Genomic DNA, 27,657 nt, shown 5'->3' with positions numbered 1-27,657 from the left:
TGAAGGAAGTGGCAGACATAATCTAGCTGGGCCTGGGCTTGTTTCGAAGATACAGCCCTGATCAGCCAATCATCCAGGTAGGGGTAGACGTGGATCCCTTCCCTCCTTAGACTCGCTGCCGCTACCAACATCAGCTAGGTGAAGACCCTCGGGGCGGAGGTCAGCCCAAATGGCAGAACTCGAAATTGATAATGAGAGTCGCCAATTGCGAACCTCAGGTATTTCCAGTGTTTGAGATGGATTGGCACATGGAAATAAGCATCCTGAAGCTCCAGAGATACCAGCCAGTCCTGGAGCTGGAGGGCCTGAAGGATCTGAGAGAGAGTTACCATCTTGAACTTGTCCTTCCTGAGGAACTTGTTCAATTCTCGTAAGTCCAGGATGGGTTTCAGTCCTCCGTCCTTCTTTGGAATGAGAAAGTAGGGGGAGTACCAGCCCTTGTTCCTGTCCACTACAGGTACCGGTTCTATGGCACCTTTCTTTAGCAGGTCTATAATTTCCTGCAAGAGGAGTGGATCAGGAACTTTTAGAGAGCTGTTCCCCGGTGGATGACTTTGAGGGATGTGTAGAAAGGGTAGGCAGTAACCCTGGGCAACTGTCTCCAATGCCCAAGCATCTGATGTTATAGCCTGCCATTCCGCCAGATGGTGAGTTAACCTGCCCCCTACAGGTGTATTGTGTGGAAAGGCCTCAGAGTGGTTTGGGGGCGGCTGATGCAGATGCCGAGGGTAAAGAGGCACCTGCTGCTGCTGCGGCCTTAGTACCTCTGACCCGTCCACCTCGGGTGGATCTCCTTTGGCCTCTTTGAGCCGGCTGTCCTCTGCCTTTCCCGAATGCGGAATAATAGCGAAAGGACTTTCCTCTCCCAGAGTTTCCTGAGGGGCGAAAAGGAGTTTGGCGGATACCAGCTCCTAAAGACTTTGCTGCTGCTTTAGAAGTCTGCAACTTTTCCAGATTGTCATCAGCCTTTTTTCCGAATAGTGAAGAGCCGTCAAAGGGCATATTCAAAAGTCTGGCCTGTACATCTGGAGCAAAGCCAGACTTTCTCAACCACGCATGCCTGCGGATTGTTGTACTTGCCGCCATGGCCCTGCTGATACTGTCAGCGGAATCGATGCCAGTTTGAAGTGATTCGCACATGGCATCTTTGCCATCTTTAATAAAGTTAAGGAAGGCTTCCTTTTCCTCTCCTTCGGGTATGCAGTCAGCCGCTGATGAAGCACACTTCCACAGTGTGTGACTGAACCTGGCGAGCGTACAGGTGGCGTTGATGGACTTCAACGCCATACTACAAGCAGAGAAGACTTTCTTCGCCATAGAATCGTACTTCTTGTCATCTCTATCCTGTGGGACAGTAGGGTAAGCAGTCCTACTGCTAGATGAAGTTGCTGCTTGAACCACCAGGCTCTCTGGGGTCGGGTGTTTTGACAGGTATTCAGGGTCAGCAGCCGCTACCCTATACTTGGCTGACAATCTTTTATTGACCGCAGGGATAACTTCAGGAGTTTCCCAATTAGATGTAATTTTCCTTTGTAAGGCTGCATGGAAGGGGACCACAGGGTCCTCCTGTGGACCTTTGTCTAATATGTCTGTTAGGTCATCCTGTTGAAAAACAGGCGAAGGCGCAGACCAACCCATAAATTCAATAATTCTTGCCATAAGGGTTCTATAGGGTGTTTCGGCATGTTCCCCTGGGTCTGGCTTAACAAATTCCACTTCTGGGGAAGTGTCCAGCCCACTTGCCTCGTGTAGTGACTCCTGTAGGTCCTTCAACCTTCTTTCCTCAGAGGTGAAATCCTCTGAAATAGGCAGTGTGGTCCTCTGTAACCCAAATGTTTCCTGGTCGGAATCTTCCCCCTCTTCATAAATTGAAGATAGTCTAGGGTACTCTGACCTCTGAAATGGTGTAAAACCCATCTCTAAGGCTGAAGGAGCCAAACTCGTCATTATTGGGTGAGAAAACGTTGATGTCATCGACGCCGATGTGACAGGCTTCGAAGGCGCCAAGAACGGCGGCGAAAAAACTGGAAGGGGTCTTGAAGAACTCGAGAGGATCGGGATCCTACTCGAGGACATCGACAATGGTCTCGGCATCGTGCCGGAGGCCCTTGGAATCACAGTTGGCTGTGGAATAGCCTTGGTCTTCTCTTTCATCAGCGTCGATGTCGCCGTTGACGATGGCATCGAGTAGATCGAACGATGCGTCGAGGAACCCTTCGACAACGGCGTCGATGGCGCCGATCCATGCGTCAAAGGAATCTTCGACGACGGCGTTGAAGATGGTGCCTTCTTATCCGATGGCTTGTGGCGCTCTCGGGTGGAATGCTTCGCCAGGTGCTGCGACTCGCTGCGTTTTGATTTTTTGGGTTGTTCACCCAGGGTATCATCCTCAGCTGTCTTCGAAGGGGATGAGGCCGCGTTCTCGAATACGCTTAACATTTTCTTTCTGAATTCCTCCCACTCAGCCTGAGAGCTGTGTTTTGTGGGACAGGAGACCGTTTCTGGGGAAACAGAAGACGACGAGGAATGGGGATCTTCGACGTCTCTTTTTTAAGTGTCTTGATATCGACGAATGGTGGGAGCTACTTCAAGATCTAGAAGAAACCTTCGAGGAGTTTTTGACTGATTTACCTCTCTCAAGCTTCCCCTTGCGCTCCTTCAAGGCTTTCGCCGTCATAGACATGCAGTCCTCACACTCCGAGCAATGGTGCTCGGCTCCCAAGCACCACAAGCAGATCCTGTGTGGATCCGTTATCGACATTTTTTTTACCTCAGTCTCAACATTTCTTGAAGCCGGATCACGGCGTCGTCGGTTCCGATGAAGACGCCATCGAGAACGAGTAGATATAGAGTTATCCTGACTGAACTGAGCAACGACGTTCCGAGGCCCCACGAAGCGCGGAAAAACGGAACTGAGCAACGGACGCAGCGCGTGGCTATTTATGGGCATGGTGACGTCTGCGCCGATACGGTGGCCGACGAGGGATATCGACTCGGCGGACGTCGATGCGCAGCGCCATCTACAGAAAACATTTCCGAGGCCAGCAAGCTGGAAACATATTATCAAAGATAAGGAATACGTCGGAGGACACAATCCCTTCGAAATAGCCTATACTAACAAAACCTAATGCCTGGCTGCCCTATCTCTTATACAAAAAGTGTGTAATGGGCAATGTGTGTTCAAAGAAAAGGATCAATGTGACTGAGTCAGCTCTCCTCCCCATGGTGGACAACACAGAGTAGGGCAGCCTCCGCAAACAGGATAAAGCAGTTAAAAACGTGGGACGAGGTACGCTTGGCCCTCCATGTTAAAGTCACTTATTCCAGCTTTCCAAAATGTCTTTCACAGTTCAACAAAAGGTTCACCTAGGTCTCCCTCTGTCAGGCTCGGACCTCTCAGGACATAAATAGTTCACTTAGGGCTCCCTCAGCCGGGCTTGGGCTTCGCAACATCAGCACTTGTCCCATGGGAATGGTAACCACAGAAACACCGGCACTGGTAATAACGGTGCCAGTGCTTCCGTGAAAGTCTGTGGGTGGGTGCCGGTCCACCTGGTAAGTCAGACCTGCCGGGTGGGAGGGCACCTGACTCGCCCCCCACACTTTTACTTTGCTGGTCTGGAAACAACAGTGCCGTTAAGCTTACCAGTACCGTTGTTTCCGGACCGGAAAGTTAAGCATGACCCCCAAGGTCTCTTGGTATTGGTAGTTCTATACCTCAATCAGAAAAGTTCAAAGACATCTTCCTCTTCAAGCAATCACCTTTTTACTTACCTTTTCGTCAGGGATATTCTTGACCATTGCGCATTTCAGAGTTCGTTCACTTTGCCACTTTATAACAAGACATCAAACATTTCGCAGAGACTTTGGAGTGGGCTGTTTCCTTTCGCTGGACCATACCGCTACTCTGTATCACTGGCTTCACTTTTATCTGTTTGCTTTCTTTCGCGTCTCATCAGTGCGTGTGCAAGCTTCAATCATGCGATACACTGTTGCAGCTTCAATCTTTTCTTGAGACAATGCCGCCTTTAATTTCTTTTGCTAACTCACAGGTTGGGTGCATACCTTTCTTGTATTTACAGCTTTCATTCATGAGTCAAGGTTGATACCACAGGTGTGGCCTCGCCTCCCCAACTCGGTCACTGGCGTACTTGAAACACAAAATGATGGCTTCTTCATGTCTGGGATTTGCCTTTCACCGCGTCTCCTTCACGGTTTCCTGGAGGCAACAACCTCCTGCAGGGAACTTCAGGATTTTTCCACCCCTCGCTTTGGTCCCTCGATCAGTCGTCCTGCTCCAGTGAGTTCGCCTTCGCCCCAGAAGATCTGCTCCTTCTCGTGTCTCACCTTGCTCAGAGTGTGTCTCTATGTTCTACCTTTTATTAATGTGGGGGGAGCTAATGGGTATCAGATGTATGTGATTAAGGTCAAGTGCCTGATTTTGCCTGACCTGATTAATGGGATATGCCCAATGAGATATGTAAGGGTTGGCCTTTTTACTCTGTTTCCCTTGTCTTCGATCAGGTGTTTATGTAGAAGGGGGGTGGGAGGAGTTGGGACATTGGAGAATCCTAAAAATATAGGATGGGGTGTGGGCACAGAAAAGGGGGGATAAGCGTCTCACCATCGGTTGCCTCACTCCCACCCACACTGGTCCATCCCCAGGGTCTGGATCCAAAGGCGATGGCCGTGCCCTGGTCACCTGAGGGAGTGATCGCCAGAGACTAGCAAGTGAGACACTCTTTGGTTTCTGACAAGACAAACACACGCACACACCAGTTTTCTCCTGTGCATCTCAGTTAAATGGTGGATTCTGACATATGGCCAGTGCCAGCAGGATATCTACTGCCTTCTTCACTTCAGTAGGGCTCAGGCTTATCAGGGGCTAAACAAATCAGTCCAGAACCACCAGACCACACTGCAATGAATCTCTACTTTCTTACCTGCAACTCTCGTCCTGGAGCATAGCTAGTTAGTTCAGCTTGGAAGCAGCTCAACTCTCCAAGCGTGAATGTATTTAATTCACGAAAATGTAATTCCCATCCATGTTTTTCCAAATAAGTAACTGGTAATGATAGATCATGCATATATTTATCTATGGATGTTTATGCTCTAGGTTACCCTCTCAGCGCCTCATCTTCTCAAACACTACGAGCCCTCAGAACCTAATGTAGTCATAGAAATCCCAGCCATTTTATGCTCACATCCAATTTCGGAGCGGGTTTAAATGAGTATATATAGTTCAAGGTTATGCATTTTTTTATATTTTTGTGCGTGTTGTGAAACGTTATAGCAACACCAAGCCCAGTGTGCATTATGTGCTTAGCGATTCATGCATACATCCCTTTTATCACATACACATTTGTCAAATGTAAACATCTGTGGTCACTGTTATGTTCTCAAATATTCTTTGATTTCTCGCAAAGTAGCTAGGTACACTCATTGCTGACATTTTGGGGATATTTTTGATAATGTGCTTTGCTCAGTTAGACATGTATTATTGTGACTCAAATATATATACTGGAAGTGATACATAGAAATCAACATTGTCACATTTAAAAAAAGTCAGTTTCAAATGATAATTCAATTAAACAATTTCCTTTTTATATTGCTTCTTTTGCCAAGAATACAGACAGTGTTCCCTCACAAAATGTCCTTACTGCTTGTAAAGCATCACATTCATATTAAAACCAATGATCCGTTTATTCTTTGAGCACCAAGGAAAGATTTAATTTTGTGTGCTGGCCACTGATTAGTGGTATTGCTTCTGTGCCCGTACATTTGTTACAGTATGCACAAATACTAAAAATAAAAAAAAATGAAAAGAACAAACGCAGTTGCAGACCATGAGGGAGAAAGAAAGAGAGAGAAAGAGAGAGAGAGAGATAGAGAGAGTGAAAGAGAGAGAGAGAGAGAGAGAGAGAGAGAGAGAGAGAGCTAGTTCGGCATATGATATGTCAGGTGCAACTAGTAATAATGTAGTTGAAAGATCAGTAAATCTTTAAACTATGCATTAGCGTGTCATGTTGTGTAGGGCACACTAAAAATTATCACTTCTAGGTGATTACAATTGTGGCAGTGATGGCAAATGATGTAATGTAAATTGATTTTTACAGGATCAGAGGGGAAGCTAGGATTTCATCCCAGTGCTAGTTTTTAATTCAGACATCAGGTGTCCTCCATCGCTCCATCCCATCATTATCTTTCACATTGTTAATAAACAAACAGTAGCATTTTTTATGCAAATTTGAAACCTTCAACATGAAAAGGTACCTGCGGATGAACTTGCCCTCACAACCCATTTCCCTTTTATTCCTGCCTGCTAAGCAGCCTTTAACTAATGGTAGTAGCATCCCATCACACAAGAGAAGACAGTGGCCCTCATTCTGAGTATGGCAGTCCGGAAATAAGGGTAACCAGGCTCAATGGGAATGGGGAGGAAGACATCCTCAGCAGGACCAGCAAGACCTCGTAATGAGGCGGTAGTGGGATAACGGCGACGGTAGGTCTACTGGCGCCGTTATCCCTATACCACCTACGTTGTAATGAGGCCCAAAGTATCTTAAACGTAATCCGTTCCGCCACTGGGAGCCAATGCAGGCACCGCAGGAGGGCAGCAAATGGAGTCAGATGGGGTGCGTTAAGTGCCAACCTTGCTGCAGCATTCTGGAGTAACTGCATATGTTGTATCTGATACTTGGGTTGCCCCAGGTAGATCCCGTTGCAATAGTCCAGTGACCCCATTTTCGCTGATGTAACCAGCTTGGTAGGCTATCCGAGGGCAGAAGAGGCAGTATCTTCCTTAGGATTTTAAGTTTCCCCAACTCTGCATACACACTGCTGAAATCTGTGCTTATTGTCACCCACTGGGAAGAAGTCTCACCCCTAGGCTCTTTACATATGCTCAGACTGCTGGACATTGGCCAAGCGATTTGGGCCAGAATTGTTGGGAATTCAACAGGCTACCGGCCGATTGGGGACCAAACAACAGTACCTCCGGTTTATCCCTTTTCAGCTTTAGCCAGTTGGCCAACATCCACTTGCTTTGCTGTCCAAGCAGTCACGGAGTTTGGCAGCAGGTTCATATTGAATGGAGTCAAGCCAAAAAACACTGTGTTGTCGGCATAGGTATAAAAAGGACTCCAGACTGAGCAATCAAATCAGCCAGCAAACGCAGATTAAAAAGAAAAGGGGACACAGCAGATCCTTGGAAAACCCAACAGGTTAGACCCTGGGTTGTAGATTGACAAGCTTGGAAGAAGACGGTTTGCATCCGTTCCTCAAGGAATGACTCAAACCATGTCAATAAGGACCCTGTAACACCCGTCTGCTCAAGGCGGGTCAGAAGGAGGTCATAATCCACAGTGTCAAAAACCGCAGTGAGGTCCAGGAGGATGAACACTCTGACCTCCCCGGGGTCCTGGAGTAGGGCTAAATTATCCAACAGAGATATTTTACTGATGGTATAGAGTAGACCTTCACCTCCTGAATTGGTGCAACCAGACAAGGGTATCCCACAGGCCTGGAAGACACTGACAACATCTAGCCCTATTTCCAAATCCAGAGACATGTCAATGTTGCTTGCCTTGTAGAGATTGGGGGCAAGTTACACAAATGACTCATCTGACTACGCTTCAGTGTCAAACCCTTCAGGAACAGCGGCCTCTGTATAAGAAGAGCCAATCTGGAGCCCATACGGGAAACTTTTGTTATCCTTGAAGAGCCAATGTGGAGTCGATAAGGGATACTTTCGTTATCCTCAGGTTATCTTAAAAGATGTACGAAACTGAAAATACCGGCACCACCAGAGTCAACTTCCGAGATATCAATGGTACCAGCATTTAAGAAGATGGACCTGAACTCTTTAATACTGAAAGCCATGGTGGTCCTCTCTTGAACTAGAACTGGGTCCCGTACCCTGGGGCACAGTGATGCAGTGCCTTCCACAGCCAAAACTTCATTCCTTTGGAGGGGGCAGCTATGTTATAAAGAGCTTTTACCGAAAGTGGGGAATGCTCAAAAACCTTGAGCATGGCCAACCTAAATTGCTCCCACTATCCAGGGGAAGAAGATGTGTGTAAAGAAGGTCTGGGCTCACCTCAAGTAATCTGCGTAGAGGAGGCCATCTACTCCACCCTACACCTCCACCAGTGACATGTACTGGATGTAGATAGAGATTCTGGAAGAATAGGATTCACTCTGAGAGATAATGGTGCCTTTTTCATTTTATTAGCTCTCTCTTTTGATTCAATTGCAATTTAGAGAGAGGGTGAGCAATCAAGATAATCATTCTCCAGCTTGCTTTTCTAACTTGCTGCCAACAGCAGCATAATTTTTAAGATTACTGGGAAAATTAAAAGAGTAGCTACTAAAACATTGAAACAAGAAGACATTTACAGTACCAACCTTTTAAGAGCAGGATACAAGATGGGACAGCTGACAACACCGACAGCAATTTAAAAATGGCACTGGGGAACTAGGTAAACAGAGAGGCAGTAATGCAGCAATGGGTAAGGAACACCAAAAATGTAAAAACACATTATCAAGGGTGGGTGAAAGGTCTGAGCATGGTGGTATTGCATCAGAGGCATTCAAAGAGGATTTGGTACCTTTCTGTAACCACTATTTATAGAGTTGTGACACAATTTAGAGACATTTTAAAAAGGATGAAATCCAAGAAGGTTCTGGACAAACCTGAAGTAATCTGAGTAGCAGAGCCCATCTACTCCACCCTGCACCTCGACCAGTGACATATCCTGGATGTAGGGAGTGATGCTGGAAGAATAGAATTCACTCTGAGAGTTGATGGTGCCTTTTTCTTATCTCTCTCTTTTGATTCAAACTCAATTTAGAGAGTGGGTGGGCAACCCGAATCAGATTTTGCCAGCTTGCTTTTCTGACTTGCTGACAACAGCAGCTTGGCGACCCGCTCCTTGACCGCATTGTGGTGCACTGGGCGGAATTAACAGCAGTCCTGTGCGTCATGGTCTCTGCTGAGACACCAGAAACAAGTGAGGTGTGTGTGACATGGACATCATGTGTCTAAGCTTGTAAAAGACATGAAACATGATTTCAGTGCACCTCAAATAAAATGTGTCTTGACACGGTAGCCGATTTAACAAAAAAGAATACTGTGTTTAACTGTGGGAAACAAGAATTGAGGAAAGGCCAAGGCAGGTCAAGGAGAATTAGGATAGAGGGTAGGTTGGAGTGCTTAGCAGATGCGATGAAGTTGAAGACATTCATGAAAGGAGTTTCTGTGGAATGACAGAGGTGGAAACCTGCTTGTAGAGGATCAAAAAAAATTGTGCATGTATAAGAAATTGGTAAGACAATTGAACACAACCCTGAACTTCAGTAAATACCCAAAATGTGTTCATGTAGCCCCACACTGATACACAACTCCTTTCCTGTGATTACTCACCAAATTCATCACTGCATTGACCTCATTGTAGCTGTCCATGACATCAGATAAAAGTTTATTGAGAGCAGCCCATCCGGTAACTGGGAAATATTTGGGCTCACCGATCCCAAGAGCAAAGTGAGAGTAAATATTTGGCCGAGCAAAGAGGACAGTATCGGGTATCTCCTACAAATAAAGGACAACATGACAACCAGCAATGATAATGAATGATAGAAAACAAGTCTTTTTTCTGTGAGATCAGTGAAAGTCCTTCCCCATTGTAGAATTAGTTAATTACCTTCATTAATGTTCTTTCCGATAGATCTAGCATTCCTTCAGCATTCCTTCAGCAGATTTCTCAGCCCTTGAAATACACCTCCATATAAAGACTGGTCTGAAAACACTCAGGTGGCACAGGTCTGCAGTCACACAGCCCAGAATGATTTGAAAGAGCGTATTCCCTTTGGGTATGCACTGTGTATGTGTTGGGGTGATCAGTTGGTGTCTCCTGTCCATATATATATATATAGTAAATAGTAACTGGAAGATGGATACAGACTATATATACCTTTTGTACATCTAACTGCATCATCCTTGTGAAACAATCACTTGGAAATGAGTAATACTAAAGGACCCATAAGCAGAAGGACTAGAAGCAAGAAAGAAGACACACACCAGCCAACAATTGCTCTGCAATAACACTAAAATGAACTACTCCGAGATTTGGACTTCCTGGAGGTGAGAATAGCATGTTTTGCTAACTTTTTCATCGAGAAGGCACTGCAGAGATTAAATCAGCTACAGAGATTAAATCAGCTATTTCATCACTTATTTCCACCTAAGGCCCAGTGCAGGATGTGAAGGGGCTGCCAGTCTGAAGGAAGCAACAATTAAGAAAACTGGGCCTCAAGTTCATACTGCCTGCAGTGCATATGGATCCCCTGGACACACTCTACTCCAGTAGCTGACTAATGATAGCAAAGTGGCCCACTGAGAGATGCAGTGCTTCCCACGACCAGGAAGGGAATATACCAGTGAGAGCTTAATGTGTCCCTACAGATACTGTGGGGTCTGTTTGTTAATGGGGGAAGCAAGAGTTTCTCCTAAGTAACATTCCTGCCTAGGGCAGACCCTTATCTATCTTATGCGGTTGAGGGCACCCATTGAGTCAGAGTTCTGTGATGTTGAGCAGGCTGCCATAAGGTGGTGATGCAATGTGAAGCATCATTGAAATTCCAATCAACCCAGCTCCCTGCGAAGAGCAAGTTATTTACCCCGGTTAAGGTTCTTTCGACTGGATGTCGCTCCCACGTATTCCTCATATTTAGATATTTGCCCTTCCAGCATCAGCTACTTCGGAAAACGTTTTTCATCAGAGGGCGCCGTGTGCTGTCGTCATAAACACAATGTCCCTCGACGACCTCTGTCTCCCATTGAGGTTGACGTCATCGATAGTATAAATGGTATGCACCGTGCCCGTTACTTCAGATCAGTTCAATTTTTTCGCCTTCTTCCCACAGGAAAACCGCCTGTGTAGCTAAAAGAGATAAGACGTTCAAAGAACGCAAGGTGAATGCAAGGAAATTCTACTGCGGAGTAGGATGAGAGGGTCAATGTGAAATATGTGGGAGGAACACCCAGTCAAAAGAACATTACCAGAGCTAAGTAACTTGTTCTTTGGATGGATTGTATCCTCCCATGTATGTCTCATCTTTAGAGAGACTTCCACAGCAGTATGAAATTGCAGAAGGGAGTAAGAATTTTCAAAAAATAAAAATACATTTCAAGGTTTGTCATGAATGGAGTGCAAGACACCCTTTCCAAATTCTGTCTCCTGGCCTGATGGAGAGTCTAGGCAATAGTACTTTGTGAAGGTGTGAACAGATGACCAAGTGGCTGCCACACAGATGTCCTGAATCAGCACCCTTCTTTGTAAGGCAGAAGAAGTAGTCCTGGCCCTTGTTGAGTAAACCTACTAGAGCTTCCTTCCCCGCTCGTCTATAACATTCTGTGATTCATAGAATTATCCACCTGGATAATGTCTGCTTAGTAACTGCCAGACTCAATGTATGCCCGGTGTAACCAACAGAAAAGTTGGTAATGTTGCCTTAGTTTAGCAAGACATTAAATGTAGAAGCTCTGCCTTCTTTTAGGGTCTAGTCTGTGCAGTCTCTCCTCCTCCTTACTAGGATGTGGTGGAGGGTAAAAAGTTGGCAAAACAATTATTTGTGAAATTTGAAAATCAGAAACCACTTCTGGTAGAAGGGCAGGTATAACTCTCAAGACAAGTTTGTCTCTAAAAGATTGTGAAAGGTGGCTTGCAGGATAACGCTTGTAATTCGCTCAACCTTCAGGTGGATATTAAAGCCATTAACAGGATTGTTTTCAGTGTCAGTAGCCTCAACGGACAAGAGTGAAGTGGCTCAAAAGGAGCACACATTAGAAACTTCAATACTAGATTCAAATCCCAAACAGGGACCACAATTGGGACTGGAGAGAACACATTTGTGAGTTCTTTTAAGAATTGAATAATCAGCAGCATCTTAAAGTAAGAAGTTTCTTCAGACATGCACTTAAAAATTGAAAGAGCCGCCAGATTAACCTTGACAGTGCCATGTCTGTGGCTCAGTGGAATAATGCATCCACTACAGGGGCCTCATGGTCACAGGTTCGAATCCCGGCAGGTCCACTCAGCCCTTCATCCTTCTTAGATTGATAAAATGAGTACCATTAAGTTAAGTAACAATAAACATCGGTTATTAGTGCCGAGATACCCTTTAGGGGGTGAACGTTAGCATTACAAGTACACCTGTTATGTTAGTGCCAACCTGGAGCTGCAGATTAGCTAGATGCAGAAGGAATGACAACACCATGCCTGTGTCGCATTGAAAAGGATCCACATTCTTGTTTCAATGTCTGTGATACAGAGACTTTGTTGCTGGCCTTCTGGGCGAAAGCAAAATCTCCATCATGTCTTCCGGGAGGTCCCAATCCTTGCATCCCAACCGCTCAGAAATCATGCGTGAATGTTGAGGGTCTTCACCTCTGGAGCTCCTGTCTTTGTGGAAGATGAACTGGAGGGCAGAAGGACATGTCGAGAAGGTCCGGGTATCAGGTCCTTCTGGAGCAATTCGGATCATGGATTTCTCAAACCTTCTTAACCTCCTGATGACTTGAGGAAAGACGGGGACTGGAGGAAAGGCATGTAGGAGTGGGAACTCCCAGGACATTACGAACGCATCCCCTAGAGCTCCTCATGGCGGAAATTACCTGGAGCAGAAAAGCTTGCACTTCCGGTTGACACTGGACGAGAACAGATCTACTTGAGGGGTTCCCTGAAGGGTGAAGATCTCTTGAGGGACTTCCTGTGCGAGTTCCCACTGTGCTCTGCCTTCTCAGAGCATCCTCTGCTGTGTTCTCCTCTCTTGCTAGTTGAACTGCTGACATTGAGATTTCTTCATGAAGTGCCCAGAACCAGATATGCATTGCCTTTCTGCACAGCAGTAGTGACCCTACACCTCCTCTCTTGATGAGGTAGTACATGGCCACTGTGCCGTCTGTCATTATCAGGACATTCTTTTCCCGTACAACGGGCAGGAAGGTCTTTAGCGCTAGTCTGATTGCCCTCAGCTCCAAAAGGTTGATGTGTAGTTTGGACTCCGATGCAGACCAATAAACGCTTGTTAAAATGGATTTCTAAACTCTGACCTTGGTGGTGGTGAAGACTAAGTCTATGGAGGGGTGAGAGTGATCAGAAGCCACAATGAGCACACGCAGCAACAAACCACAAATTACTCTTAGACAAGTGTATACGAAAAATATCTATACATTTATTGTCGGCCGGACCAAATAGAAACTATTAACTTTAGTAATGAGAAAACAGTTTTCACACAAATCCTTAAACTATACAATATATATGCATTACGTTTCCTACTGAAATATAGTGATAAATACAACCACATAAGGGTTAAATTAACACATGGATGGCAGTAGGCAATTCTCCCAAGAACGTTCCCTATCTTTCGAGTTCAACCCCTAAGAAGAGTGGAGACTTGTGCTCAACAGTACAGTTGTGTGTAATTATGCACAATCGCGCAGATGCAGCAGAATTCGGGCCTTCTTGTAGGGGCTGTAGCAAGTCAGGAAGGGGCTTGAGGCGATGAAGAATTGGTTCCCGCCATTCAAGTAACCCCTGCCCCTGGCAGCAAGAAAGTATTTGAAAGGGGGAATAGCTAGGGAGTGCAGGCTAACCCAGCCAAGTTTGAGTACCTTTATGGGATACTCGTGCGTAAAAACAATCTGCAGTGCCAGGGGTCCACTGGTAAATTATGCAAGTACTCATGACACTATGCACATTCTAGATCAAACATTGCCAGTTTAGTCGAGGCTGCCTGTAAGTTCCAGTCTTGCAGTTTCGCGAGTATCTGGCTCTCAGCGACTACAGTGGAGAACCATTGTCGGTGACAGGACTGTTGCCTTTTCTCAGCTTCTGAAAGAGGTTTGAAAAACATTGTGGTGCAGTGAGCTTCAGGGCACAGGAGAACAGAACAGCAAGGAGTCTATAGTGACAGTCACCAACCAGTATCGACGCGTGAATCACAGGAGCGGGTCGCAGTACACACTCTCCTAATTCGGGGCCCAGAGGAGCGAGGCCTGTGAAGTTAGGCAAGAGAATGCACGGGACCACAAGCAAGCAATGTCCCATGTCTCTGGTTTGCATTTGAGATGGCAGCGGTTCCGCAGGGTATCCTGAGGGCAAGCTGGAAAGTTCAACGGATGGCCCAGGAACACTTCCGAAAGAGATTCTTCGGTGGGTAAACATAGTACGCCAAGTGTCGTTTTTCCGACTACTCCAAAGGGTTGAAGAGCCTTAGCAGGCCTTCTGGTTTGATGAAGAAATAACAAGTCAGAAATAACAAGTCAGTTTCTTTGTACCGGAGACTTGGCTCCTTCTCTAGAGAACACAGGAGATCAACCAGGAATGGCTGCAGAGACCCTTCTCTTATCCAAGATTAGCTTTGCGCCAAAATCTAGGACTTCCAATAGAAGATCTGCTCTCTTGCAGGCATCCCAGATCTGTACCAATCACGGCACACAGTGGTCTCATCCATTCAGGCACTCCAGATATCCTGCCACCAGTAGTGTGGACTAGGACTAGACTGTCCCAACCCTTTTCCTGGGTACACACCTGTGACATGCAAAAGCCTGCAAAAGAGATCGGTTTTCGTGAGAGGCTGCATGCCCAAACGTGGAAACCCCAAGGAAAACCCATGTTACTCGACCTGGGTGAAGGCAAGGGACAAAAAGGCCATGGGACAGAACAAAAGACTTTGTGGCTCAGGCCATTTTTGGACCTGGCCACAGTCTTCATCCAAAACGCGGTAAACGTAAAAAGAAGTACGTTTTTATGAAAAACGTACGTTATTATGAAAAGTAACTGCTGCCACTAGTTTGTCCCAGGCACACTCGTAAATCCTTCGAGGGTGCCTAGGGCCATAAAACGCAAAGAGACCCCAGCGCACTGTACTGGTTAAAAAGTTACCAAGAAATGGCAACATAGTCAAGAACTAAGGGAAACATAGTTTCCCAGTACTGACAGTTTGAAGGACATGTCAGTTTCCCCATAACAAGAGAGCAAATGCCCTGGGGAGTTTAGCTGAAGGCTGGGCTCCACTGGAAAAAGTCAGGTCAAGATAGCCAAACAAAAGCAAAAAGTTTGGGGGTCCATGAACAGAGGAAAAATTGCACAAGAAGGAAAACTTTCCTAAAACTACTGACTGTCAGATCGGTGGCATGGGCTCCCCTACTCTGTGAGGGAGGCATCCCTAACTACTGTTTTCTCCAAAAAATGTTCGACCTTCAGAATGTTGTCCTTGCATGCCCACCACAGGAGTTCCTGTGCAACCCTGCTCGCAACCTCAAGCAGATCTGACATCTTGCCTGAAAAGTGAGACCATTGGGATCTGAGGGGCCACTGAAGAGATCTCATTCTCAAACGCGCCTCTGGAACCAGAAAAATGCAGGGTGTGATGAGGCTGAGCAACCTCAAAAAGACAAAGGCTGGAAGATGTTGGGCATTCTGGAATTTGGTGACCATCTTCAGAATGTGTTGAGCCCTCACCTTGGGTCGCGAGGCTTTCCGAGAGGATGTATCCAGGATTGCTCCAATGAACTGGAGCTTTTGGAAAGTTATCATGTGGGAATTCTTAAAATTGAGGGAGAAGCCCAGTCTGTGAAGAGAGTGTCAGTTGATGCTGAGATGTTCCAGGACCTGCCCTGATCAGCCAATCGTCCAAGCAGGGGTAGACGTGAATCCCCTCTCTCACGAGACTTGCTGCCACAACCGTCATCCGCTTGGTGAAAGCCCTTGCATGAAAGTCATCCCAAATGGCAGAACTCGAAACTGATAATGAGAACCGCCAATGACGACCCTCAGGTACTTTCTCTGCTTGTGATGGATTGGATAGGTACATGAAAGTAAGCATCCTGAATGTCCAATGACACCATCCAATCCTGGGGCTTGAAGGATATGAGAAAGGGTATCCCTTTTGAACTTGTCCTGAGGAACTTGTTCAAGCATCTCAAGTTCAAAATGGTTCTCAATCCTCCGTCCTTCTTGGGGACCAGAAATTAAGGGGAGCATCATCCCTTTCTCTTCTACGTCATAGGTACTGGTTCTATAGTACTTTTCTTTAGCAAGCTCGCCATTTCCTGCAAGAGGAATGGATCCAGAGTTTTTCGGGAGTGTCTCCCTGGTGGATGAACCTGAGGCCTTCTTAAACAGGGGAGGCAGCAACTCTGGGCTACTGTTTGCGATGCCGAAGCATCTGCAGTAAAGCCCCGCCATTCTTCCAGATGCTGAGTGAGTCTACCTCCTACCGGTGTCCTGTGGAATAAATCCTCATAGTAGTTTTGAAGCAGCTGAAGCAGCAGCTGAGGGTAAAGAAGCCGTTGCTTGGGCGGGCTTGGCACCTCTTTCTTGTCCACTGAGAGGGAATTTCCTTTGACCTCTTCGACTGTCCAGTCCTCTTGCTCTTCCAAATGAGGAGCTGTATCGAAAGGACCTACCCCTCCAAGCCTGCGCCATGGCATGTGAATGCTGTGGTTGTCTAATGGTGGTGCTGAGTGGCTTGGCTGATGCTTTTGAGGTCTGTAACTTTTCTAGGCTCTCGTCAGCCTTACTGCTAAATAGTTGAGTGCCGTCAAAGGGCATGTCGAGAAGTCTAGACTGCACATCAGGTGAAAACCAGACTTCCTCCACCACCCAAATTGCATATAACAGTGCTCACCACCATGGCTACGCTAATACTATTGGCTGAGTCCAAACCTGATTGGAGAGACTCACACATTGCATCTTTCCCACCCTTCAGAATGTTAAGAAAGCCTTATCACTCCACTCCTTCAGGGATACGTTCTGCTGAAATAGAGATACAATTCCACGAGGTGTAGTAACATTTAGCAAGGGCACAAGTGCCGTTGAGTGACTTCAAAGCTATACTCCCAGCTGAAAATACTTTCTTTGCCATAGCATTGATTCGCTTACCATCTCTGTCTGGTGGTATTGTGGGATATGCTGCCTGTCCTAGGGTGGAAGTTGTAGCTTGAACCACCAGGCTTTCAGAGTAGGGTGTTTGGATAGATATTCTGGGTCACTACTAGAAGGCCTATACTTCTTTGTAAGGTTTTTATTTACAACCGGGCTTGTCTCCGGTACTTCCCAATTAGCCTTTACACTTTTTTGAAGGGCTAGAGGAAAAGGCAACACAGGGTCTTTTTAGGGACCCTTATCTAAGAGGTCCATGAGGTAATCTTGCTCAAAATGGTAGAGCTGGTCTGTCTCATCCCAGACATTCTGTTACCTTGCCCATTAATTGCTTATAGGATGCCTCAGCGTGTTCTGATTAATCACATTTTCCAAACTCGAATTCTGGTGAATTGTCAAGGCAACTTGCTGTTTGTAAATTGTCATATAAATCCCTCATTCTTTTTTTTTAACACCACTTTATTAATTTTCACATAAACAACAATAGTAAAAGTAACAATGTTTCACAGTCAGCATGAAGAATGAAATGTACAAAAAGAAAAGAGCATTATAAATAATTCATATCAAGCAGAAAACCAACCATAGTGAAACATAACCAACAAAAGAATCACAACCACACAAGACAACAAAAAAAGAAAAAAAGGAACCCCACTCTCTACACAGCGAATACCATAACCGTTAAAACAAGACCACCTTCCTATCAGTCATATAAAGCCATAAAAGGACCCCACAATTTCAAATAATCCTCATCCTTATCTTTATTACGAAATGAAACCTTATCATACTGTGCCAAAACATGTAATTCCGTCAGCCATTCATCAACATTAGGTTTCTTCCTCGATTTCCAAAGCCTGAGTATTAACTTGATAGCCACCATTATGGCCCTATCAATCCAACAAGAATGTCTCGCAATTCGACCACCCCTATCCTTACGGGAAAGTAAGATGACATTCACTGCCGACCTCCGCAAAACCACATCAAAAATCAAATAGATTCTATCAATCACTGCCGTCCAAAACTCCAGCACTCTCAGGCAATCCCACAGTAAATGCAATAATGTGCCCCTATCATTGTTACAACTCCAACACAAATCATCTGGCCGGAGCCCCAATCTAAACATCATTCTTGATTCCTCTAATATGAAGGCCTCTGGGATATTGGGTATGCCATATTCTAACCCAAAAGGTGGCGTTTCCTGATCTGAGGGCCCATGCTCTTTGAAAATCGAAGACAGGGACTTGAAAAAATATTTATTTGGAAAAGACTTTAATGTTTTTTCAATTTCCTTCGGCGTCCAGGGCTTTGACGCCATCAACGTCGATAGAAACGTTTTCAAAGGATTCAACCTGCTATGCAACTGAGTCTTCGAAGGACAAGAGTTGGGCCTGTCCTCGACTTAAGGCCTCGAGGACACTCGATTGGGTCGGCAGCTTTTCACTCGGGCTTGAGGGCATGCAAGCTTTAGCTTTACTTTTCTCCTCGTCAGCCTTGGAAGGCACAATAGGGTCATGGTTCTTTTCCTTTTCTCTAGGAGGTCCAGGGCCAACCTTCTTGAATATCTTTAACATCTCCTGCCTAAAAGCCCTGCATTCAGCTGTAGTCGCCGACTTACTGGGGCAAGCTACCCAGCGTTCAGGCTAGGAGTCCGAGGAGGAGGACAGGGACCTGTGGCATCTTTTCTTCCATTTTTTCAAAGAAGATGAGGAATGGTAAGAACTGCTTCGTGACCAGGAGCATTTCTTTGATCTTTGACCATTTCTTCAGCAGAGAATCACCTCTCGACTCATCCAGATGCTAGGCCCTCCCTCGACCAGTCTCCCCCACACTCTTAGCAGCACTTGCCTATGGGCCCCCTTCCCCTGACTTGCCTTGAGGCCGGTCCACCCCATGGCCCCCATTATCACTTGCCAGCCTCTGGCATTGGGCCCCCTGCCTCCTGCAGCCTCCCTCTTCCCTTCCTTATCCCTTCCCTCTCTGCGACCAGCCCCCTCACCTGCACTTCTAGTTACTGCACTTGCACAATCCGAATTTCACAAGGACTAGTAGGAACGTTACTGTTATATTCTCCTCTGTTGCCCCCTCTCCTGTCTTGTGGCCCATGGAAACACTTTCTGCCGTATAGGCTCCATACAAATGCTCAATAAATGAATAAGAAAATAACAAATAATTTAAAGAATGCCTTTTCGATGGAGTTGTGGATGGGGATTTTAGTGGGGGCCTACCCCCGCAAGTTTCCTCTTGCATTCCTTCAGCGCCTTGCCCATCATAAATTAGCAAGATCCACATTCAGCTGTTCTCTGGTCGACGCCAAAACACCATAACCAGACCTGATATGGATCAGTTATCGACATCTTAGCTACACAGTTGATCTATTTCTTGAAACCGGTCATCGGGTTAGAAGAAGAAGAAGAAGACATTGTTGCGACAAGGTTTCACGAAAAATCATTGGCGATAGCTATCGTGGAAAAACAGAACTGAATTAACAGGCGTGGTGCATTCCATTTATACTATCGATGACATCAGCCTACATAGGAGACATCGATGGACATCGAGTTGACAACGACAACGCACAGCGCACTCTGGCAAAATATTTTTGCTGATGCAGCTAACGGTGGAAGGGGAGATATCTAAAGATACATTTTCGTGGGAGGACACAATCCATTCAAAAGGTGACGTTATGTAACTTAACAGTAACGCCCCTCCCATTTATTGCCTGTGCAACGGAGTCTGAGTGTGTGTCTCTGAAATGTGGGCTCCCCATCCATGGGCAAACAAAGAGAAAGAAAACTTGACATTGCAGAACTTTGCATATAGGTTGCAGTAAAATGGGTCCGATGACCCTTGGAGGTGACCCGTCATGACCGTGGTGATTGGTGACTATATGATAGAATGTTGCAGGACAAGGTAGGAAGACGCACGTCTGGGGAAAATGTTTTAAAGTACTATGACCCAAAATTTGGGAGTATTTTGTCGGGCATCAAAGGTGTATCTTAACATACATGTGCACTGGTGCAAAAAAGGGAGCAGTTGGGCCAAGACAGCTGGTAATTTGTGGCGTCTGCAAAGTCACTGGTGACACTACGGCAGAGCATATGTTCTATATCCAGTTTTAGGTAGAAAGATTTTTCTGCAGTCTAGTTTAGATGTTTCTGTAATAACAGTTGTTCTAGAAACTATGAGTGTATAAATGACTGCAATATTGTGGCCTCATATGGACCCTGATAATATATGCTTGTGCAGTTATATATAAATATATTACACAGCCCGCGGTAGCAGCCATATAGTTATGGTTAAGGGCCTCATTACGAGTAGGACGGTAAGGGATACCGGGCACCGGTAAGGAGACCGGTGCCGGTAATCCATTACCGCCCTATTACGAGTTCCCTTAGCGGGTCCCTCCTTTAACGCCTGGTTTTACCAGGCGTTATGGACGGGACCCGTTAAGGGAAATCAGAGCCAATAACGGGACCGCAAATTACGGTACCGTTATTAGCTACTTTCCCATTCCCATTGAGCACTATGGGGGCTCAAATGGGAATGGGGAATGGTTTTTTCAATGGGACTTACCGGTCCGGCAAAGGTGGACTACACCGGTAAGTCCCCATTGAAAGAGACTGGTACCGGTACCTTTATTGGAGGCAGTCATGGCGCAAATAGCGCCATGACTACCTCCAATCTCGGAATGAGGCCCTAAGTTGCTAAACCGAAAGGAAGAGCACTTTTTCAGCAGTTTATAACTTTGCTCCCCCTGGAGGAATCCTCACCAAACTTTGCAAAAAAAATGATATGGCCGGCTCTGAATTTTGTCGCCAAGTTGGGCGAGGTTTTGTGCAGGGGGGGCAAAGTTATTATGGGGGTCATAACATTTTTTTTTTCATAGACGAATGGGGAAAAAACATTGCACACGGCTACAGACCGAATGGCTGGACGGATTTTCACCAAATTTGCGGCAGGAGCTGGGGCTTAGGTCAGAAAGTGTGCTTTTGTGTGTTTGGTGGAAATCCGAGCAGTACTTTTGTTGCAAAGAACTGAAATGTACATCTCAAAAAATGTGTGATATCTGGGTCCACTCAGCGGACACATTTCCCTGTTTGATCCATGGACTGAAGTCCCATTGGCCTGAGGTATGCCGTACCTCAGTTGCGGCTTTCGCTGCCACCTTCTTGCCCCCCGCCCGCTTCGGATGACTCCCACCCTGACACAGCCCTCTCCTTGCTCCACTCTGCTATATCTGATACTCTTGATATCCTTGCCCCTGTCATGAAAATCCGCCTGAAGCCCAAAGCCAAATGTAACTCCTGGTATGATTCGGATCTCATCACCCTAAAACGCAAGTGCAGGGTGGCAGAGAGGAAATGGCGTGCTTCATGTTCATCCTCTGACAAACTGGCCTGCCGCCTGCTCCAAAGGCAATACCGTCTCTCTGTTCTCACCAAGAAGAGAGCCCTTATCCAAGCCCGCATCTCTGCGGCATCTAACAACTCGGCTGAACTCTTTAAAATCTGCAAGGAGCTTGCCAACCCTGCTGCAGTCTCTACCTCTCCTGTCCCCTCCCAGGCCCTCTGCACTGCACTGGCCTCCCACTTCATCTCTAAAACTCAGGACATCCTGTCCTCACTCCCCTCCTATCACCTCCCCCCCTCTCTTCCCTGCTCTTCCTCTGGCCCTTCTGCAGCCACCGCTCCTCCCTCCTTCTCTGCCTTTCCCCTTTTTTCTGCTGACGAGGTTTCCAGACAAGTCCGATCTATGAAAGTCTCGTCTAAACAGATTCACCCCTGTTCCTCCAAAACTATCAAGGACCACATCGACTCCCTGGCTCCTGCCCTGGCTGACTTTTGCAACCACTCCTTCGCCTCTGGAGTCTTCCCATCCCCCCTCAAGCACTCCCTTGTGCACCCTCTCCTTAAGAAACCCTCTGCCGACCCCTCCTGTCCGGCTAACTATCGCCCAATCTCCATCACTCCCTTCCTGGGCAAGCTCCTGGAGAAACTGGCCATCTCCCAGCTTAACCTCCATGCTGAAGCTGTTGATAGTCTCCATGACCATCAATCTGGCTTCAGAGCGGCCAGAAGCACGGAAACTGCTCTCCTGAACATCCGTGAGGACCTGCTCTTGAACCTCGACTCCAACACTCCGTGTGTTCTCATTCTGCTCGATCTCTCTTCTGCCTTTGACACTGTCAACCATGCCATCCTGCTCAACCGTCTCCGTGATAACCTGGGTATCACTGGTCAGGCTCTGGCGTGGCTGACCTCTTTCCTTTCCAATCGACCCTCCCAGGTCCAACTTGGGTCCTTCCTCTCTGATATCTTTTTCTCCACCTGTGGCGTTCCCCAGGGATCTAATCTCTCTCCCTGGCTGTTCAACCAGTATCTGGCACTCCTTGCCCACCACATCGCCGCCCTCTGCCCCAACTTTCAGTGCTATGCGGACGATACCCAGCTCATTTTCAGGCTACCCTCGGCCTCCTCCTCTCCCTCCCTCATCTCTGACTGTCTGTCTGCTATCCAGGAATGGTGTGCTGCCAATGACCTCTGCCTTAATGCTAGTAAGACTGAGATCCTACTCATCGGCACACCCACTCCCTCCTTCCCTGCAGCTCTCTGGCCGGCCTCTCTTGGCCCTCTTCCTGCTCCTACCTGTAAGGCAAAAAACCTTGCGGTCATCTTTGACTCCACACTCTCCTTCTCTCCTCATATATCTGACGTCTCTAAGAAGTCACATTACCAGCTGCACCTCCTCAGAGGTATTCTTCCCTTCCTCTCCTTCCCCCAGAAGCTCACTGTCTCCCGAGCCCTGGTTCTCTCGAAGCTGGACTACTGTAAAAGCCTCTATCTTAATCTGCCTGCCTCCACTCTCCGCCCTCTGCAACTCATCCAGAACAGAACTGCGAGACTTGTCCTTGGTCTCAAGCCCAGGGACCGTATCTCTCCAGGACTGAAATCTCTACACTGGCTCCCAGTGGCTGCGAGGATTAAGTTCAAAACCCTCTGCATTGTCCACAAGGCCTTCTGGGGCCTGGGGCCTAAATACCTTCAACTCTCTCTTCCTAAATATCTTCCTTCCCGAGCCCTACGCTCATCCGTCTCCAACTCCCTCAGGGTCAGCCGCTTCTCGAAGCAACGAGCTGGGGGTAGATCTCTCTCCGCGGCAGGGGCCTCCCTCTGGAACAGCCTTCCTGCCTCCCTGAAACTTGAGGAGAACCATCTCCGGTTCCAGAAGCACCTCAAAACCTTTCTCTTCACTTCTGCTTTCTCTCTCCCTCTCCCCTGCTAAATTCTTCACCAAAACTGCACTGATTCTGCAACTGGACCACTCTCACCGACCTCGGTCCTGGGCCCAGTCACTCTTCACTTGCACTGCCTCCCTGGCAACCCCTGCACTGCGGGACTGTCTCTGTATCCCTACAGCCCACACCCCCCCAGCACTTGTCTGCACTTACCTTGCACTTGCCACCAGCTGGCCCTATTTATTTATTATTTTATTTCTATTCTACTTATTTGTACTGCACTCGACCCCCCCTCCACCTTCGCCTTGCACTTTTTCCCTTCCCCCTACCCCTGCACTTGCGCGGTCTGAATGACACCTGGCCTAGTAGGATCATTGTCTGTCTTCCCCTTGTTCCCCCCTCCCTGCCTCGTCGCGCCTTGAAACACTTGTGTATAGGCGCGTTACAAATGCCATATCATATCATATCAATGTTGGAGAACATTGGACGTGGCCAGTGATTGGCTGGAGGGAAGGAAGCGTATTATGTGTCAACTTTTTGTGTCAAACGACGCCATGGGATATTGGAGGACAGTGCACCGGCGGAGGGGTCTGGAAAATATACCGTACGCCATGTGTTGGCGGCAAGAAGGAAGGGAAAGAGTGGGGGAGTGAGAAGTGGTTCATGTGACATATGTAAATAGATGTAAGAAGACGGCGGAGTGCCTGCAGTATTCATGCGTACTACGACAATTTGCGGGTACCTAGACAGGTGACTACTTTGTGTCATGATTGGAGGTAGCTGTCGTAACAGCCCGATAGCTCTCTCTTTCCATGTTGAATGTTGGCGGGTGATTTTCAGAAGGGGGAGTGAATTGCACATGACATAGTTTGGGTGGGAGCGCGGGTGGCAGTGCTATGCGGATAGAAAGCGGTAGTTGGGTACATGGTGGCATGCATGGGTCCACGAAGTTGCAGTGGGTCTGTTGAAGGATTCGACTATTCGGTGCATGGCCGAAGGCCATAGGCCGCAGGCCATGCACTCAAGAGCCTAGGGCTTCAGCAGACCCACCGCAGCAATGCATGTCTGACTCTGCATCCGGTAGAGGGTGGTGCTTGCATAGTGTGGTGTGTGCAGATTGGTTGGTGCACGGCCAATGTTGCAAACAGCATGTGGGTAGGTTGGCAAAAACACAATACTTTGTGAATGGAAGTGGGTACGCCTATAGTATGTGAATGAAAGTGCATAGGGGTGCCAGAGTTAATAATTTCTTTCGACATTATGGTTACTGTTGCAATTTTTTGCTGCATAGATTCATGGTGTGCAGGTTGGATAGGAGTGCTGGTGGCAGTGGAGTGTATGTGGATTGTCGTAGTTGGTGACAAGGTGACATGCATGGTGGCATTACGTTGCGGTGGGTGTGTTCAAGGCCTAAACTATTGGTACGGCCTTCGGCCATGCACTCAAGAGCCTAGTACTTGAGCACACCCACGGCGTTAATGCATTTTTGAGTCTGCACGAGTTAGAGAGTGGTGATCTGTAAAGAATTTTTGTGGAGTACATTTCAGACGCCATAGAGCAGCCGAAGTGAACTGCCTTGCGTGTATGTTTGGTTTCACAGGTGAGGGCACTGTTAGATCATGGTAAAGTTTTTTATGTGTGGTTGGAGATGGTGCAGTGAAACGTCATGCAGTGTGGGAACTGGGTGCAGTGTTTGCATACTGTCAGTATGGAAGAGGATATGGTTGAAGTGCAACTTATATGTCCTTTGATAGTGCGCTGTGCGCAGATCGGTTGAAGAAGGGGCAATGTTGTAAACATTTTGTGGTTAGGTTGGCAGTGACACAATACTTTGTGAATGGAAGTCGGTAAGACCATAGTATGTGAATGAAACTGCATAGGGGTGCCGGAGACAGGGTTATGTTTGCAGATTATGGTAACTGTTTCATTTTACGCTGCACAGCTCCACTGAGGTGCAGAGGTTGGGTAGGAGTGCTGGTGCCGGGTACTGCATATGTGCATTGTGGTAGTTGGTGACCTGCTCACATGCATGGTTGCATTACAGTGTGGTGAATGTGTCCAAGGAGCACACCCACTGCAGCAATGCAGGTTTGACAGTGCATCAAGCACAGGGTGGTGATATTTGGAGACTGGTGTGGAGCACATTGTAGACGTGCTACAGCAGCACAAGTGAGTTAAAATGCGTGTATTGCCCGTTCATGGTTGTGGTGACAGTTGGAACATGCTACACAATTTGGTATACAGCAGGAGATGGTGCATTGAGAAGTTGTGCAGTGTGTTCACAAGGTGCAGTGTTTCTATACTGTGAGTATGGAAGAGGGTATTGTTAAAGTGCAGCTTATATGTGCTTGGTTGCTCTGCTGTGTGCAGATTTGTTGAAGTAGGCTCAATGTTGTGAAAATGTTGTGGTGAGGTTGGCAGTGACACAATACTTTGTGAATGGCAGTGGGTAGGGGTGGTGGAAGCTGTGGAATGCTTGTGGGTTGTGCTCATTGTGACTTGTTTTCGTGATTGGGTGTTTTATGGTGTGGGGGAGTTGGGTAGAAGTGCTGCTATGTATGTTACATTTGTGCATAATGGTAGCTGCCCACATGGTCGCATGCATGGATGGATAGTGTTGTGCTGGGTGTGGGCAAGGGCTGAACTGTTGTGTGCATGGACAAAGGGGTGCTGGGCACGCCCCAGGATCTTTGTGGATGCTGAAATAGAGCATCCTTTAGCAGAGGTTTCTGGTGGAGCGGTTTTGGAAGCAAACGGAACATGCACTGAGAGTGTTTAGCAGTAAATATGGAATGTTTATGGATTGGAATATGGATTTGTGTTCAGAAACGATAGTGTGCAATGCAGAGGTTTAGTATGTGGTTGGTGCATGCGTGTTTGAAAATTTCACAGCAGCCAACGAGGGAGTGTTGGAAAAATGCCAGTGCAAAGGGAAGACATACTGTGTCTGCTTTACTGGGGCGTGGCCCTCGCTGTAGCTGGGAAAGCACAAGTGCCGAATCCTGCCTTTCTGAGCATGGTGCCTTTGCAAATGGGACTTTGGGGATTATCCAATGAGGTGCCAAGGATGTGGTTCACAGGACGGGGTGGTGACATATTTATCCAAACTTCGATGCAGTGAAGTTGGCAGAGATGGCGAGACGCTGAGTGCTGATAGTGGGTGATAGCTTTGTGCAAGGTCTGCACAGGTATGCTGTGGAAAGAGGTTTTGATACTAACTTTCTGTTGGAAGAAGTGGAGGCTTTTTAGGGCACAGTCTATGAGTGGGGTTTCAGAGCCATGGTTCTTCTTTGTACATGTGTCACCTCTGTCAGTACTGTGAATGTTGTGGTTGTGCCTTATGGTGGACTACATTTGGGATACATGTTGTTCTCACGTTTGCTCCGTAACCTCAAGAAGTTGATGACAGCAGTGATGCAGATTTTTCCTACTGCCAAGGTCATTTTCTCATCCATAGCACCAAGAGGTGCTTGGGACCATGCCAGTGTAATTTGTCCACAGCCAGAGGTCAGGAGGTGTTTCATAAACAAAAGCATGTGTGACTTTATGTGCAGTGCTAGGATGTTCTGCACCAACTATGACGGTATTATCGAGCAAGATTCGCAGTGGTTCCAAGGAAATGGTATTTTTTTAACCTCAACTGCAATGCTGTTTTGTTTGCCACTCTGCACGAAGCATTGGAGAGAACCCTGTAGCAATGTAAGAGACGTGTTAACTTCAGTGCATACAAATGTCAGGCGGACAAGCAAACCAAAAGTGATGGAAAGACATTAAAATAAATTGTATGCAAGCACGTACATAACAAAAACAGGATAAAAAATAAATAAATAAAAAACATATTTTGTGAGAGATTACTAAAGACCCAAACCCCTACCCTGCTTTACACTTCCCCCCTGCCCCCTCCCTAGCATGAAGACTCAGCAGATTACGTTGTACTTTCACGCTTACAAGTCCAACATCCAGCCATATTGAGGATGGGAGGCATGGAAATGAAACAGTGGAGCAAAAGACAGTGCTCTATAAGGTTTGTGGTTCAGGTGTGTATGCAAACACTATGCAAAAGGTCACTTTGGACAAAGAAGTGCAGGAGGCTACAGTGGAAGTGTGCAAGGTAAGGGGCAGGCATCCTGGATGTATGCATGAACTCTATGTATTTGTTTGAAATGTGTAACATACATGCAGTGCTCCTTTTGAGCGATGTTTTTTGTAAAGTATGAAGTAAGTGGGGTACTGGGGAAAACAAAAACAAAATGTGCAGTGTACACTGTAAGTGGCAGGCATCCTAGTGTTATGAATGCACTGTGTGTATGATATCATATGATGTGGATTTGTACGCTATGGCATTTGTAGTGCGCCAATACACACGATCAGCAAAGAGCAATGAAGCAAAGAAGAGGGAACAGAGGGGACACAGAGACAACAACCCTACTAGGCCAGCTGTCACTCAGATTGGCCAAGTGTATGGGTGGGGGGAGGGGAAAG

The 27,657-nt window shown here is 46.8% G+C and overlaps 1 protein-coding gene across 1 annotated transcript in view; it reads right to left on the bottom strand.

Annotated features, from left to right (window-relative positions):
- Positions 1–27,657, bottom strand: part of DNAH17 (dynein axonemal heavy chain 17) — an 8,024,690-nt gene that overhangs the window by 2,583,515 nt on the left and 5,413,518 nt on the right. The window contains exon 52 of the mRNA XM_069655242.1: positions 9,425–9,589. Within this exon, the coding sequence (XP_069511343.1) occupies positions 9,425–9,589 (165 nt within the window). The remainder of the gene's footprint in view (positions 1–9,424; positions 9,590–27,657) is intronic.

Source organism: Ambystoma mexicanum, chromosome 3q (genome assembly GCF_040938575.1).
Source record: "Ambystoma mexicanum isolate Mex_15411 chromosome 3q, UKY_AmexF1_1, whole genome shotgun sequence".
Taxonomy (NCBI): Eukaryota; Metazoa; Chordata; class Amphibia; order Caudata; family Ambystomatidae; genus Ambystoma; species Ambystoma mexicanum.
The sequence above is the reverse complement of the archived record's forward strand: the minus strand, read 5'-3'. Positions and strand labels throughout refer to the sequence as shown.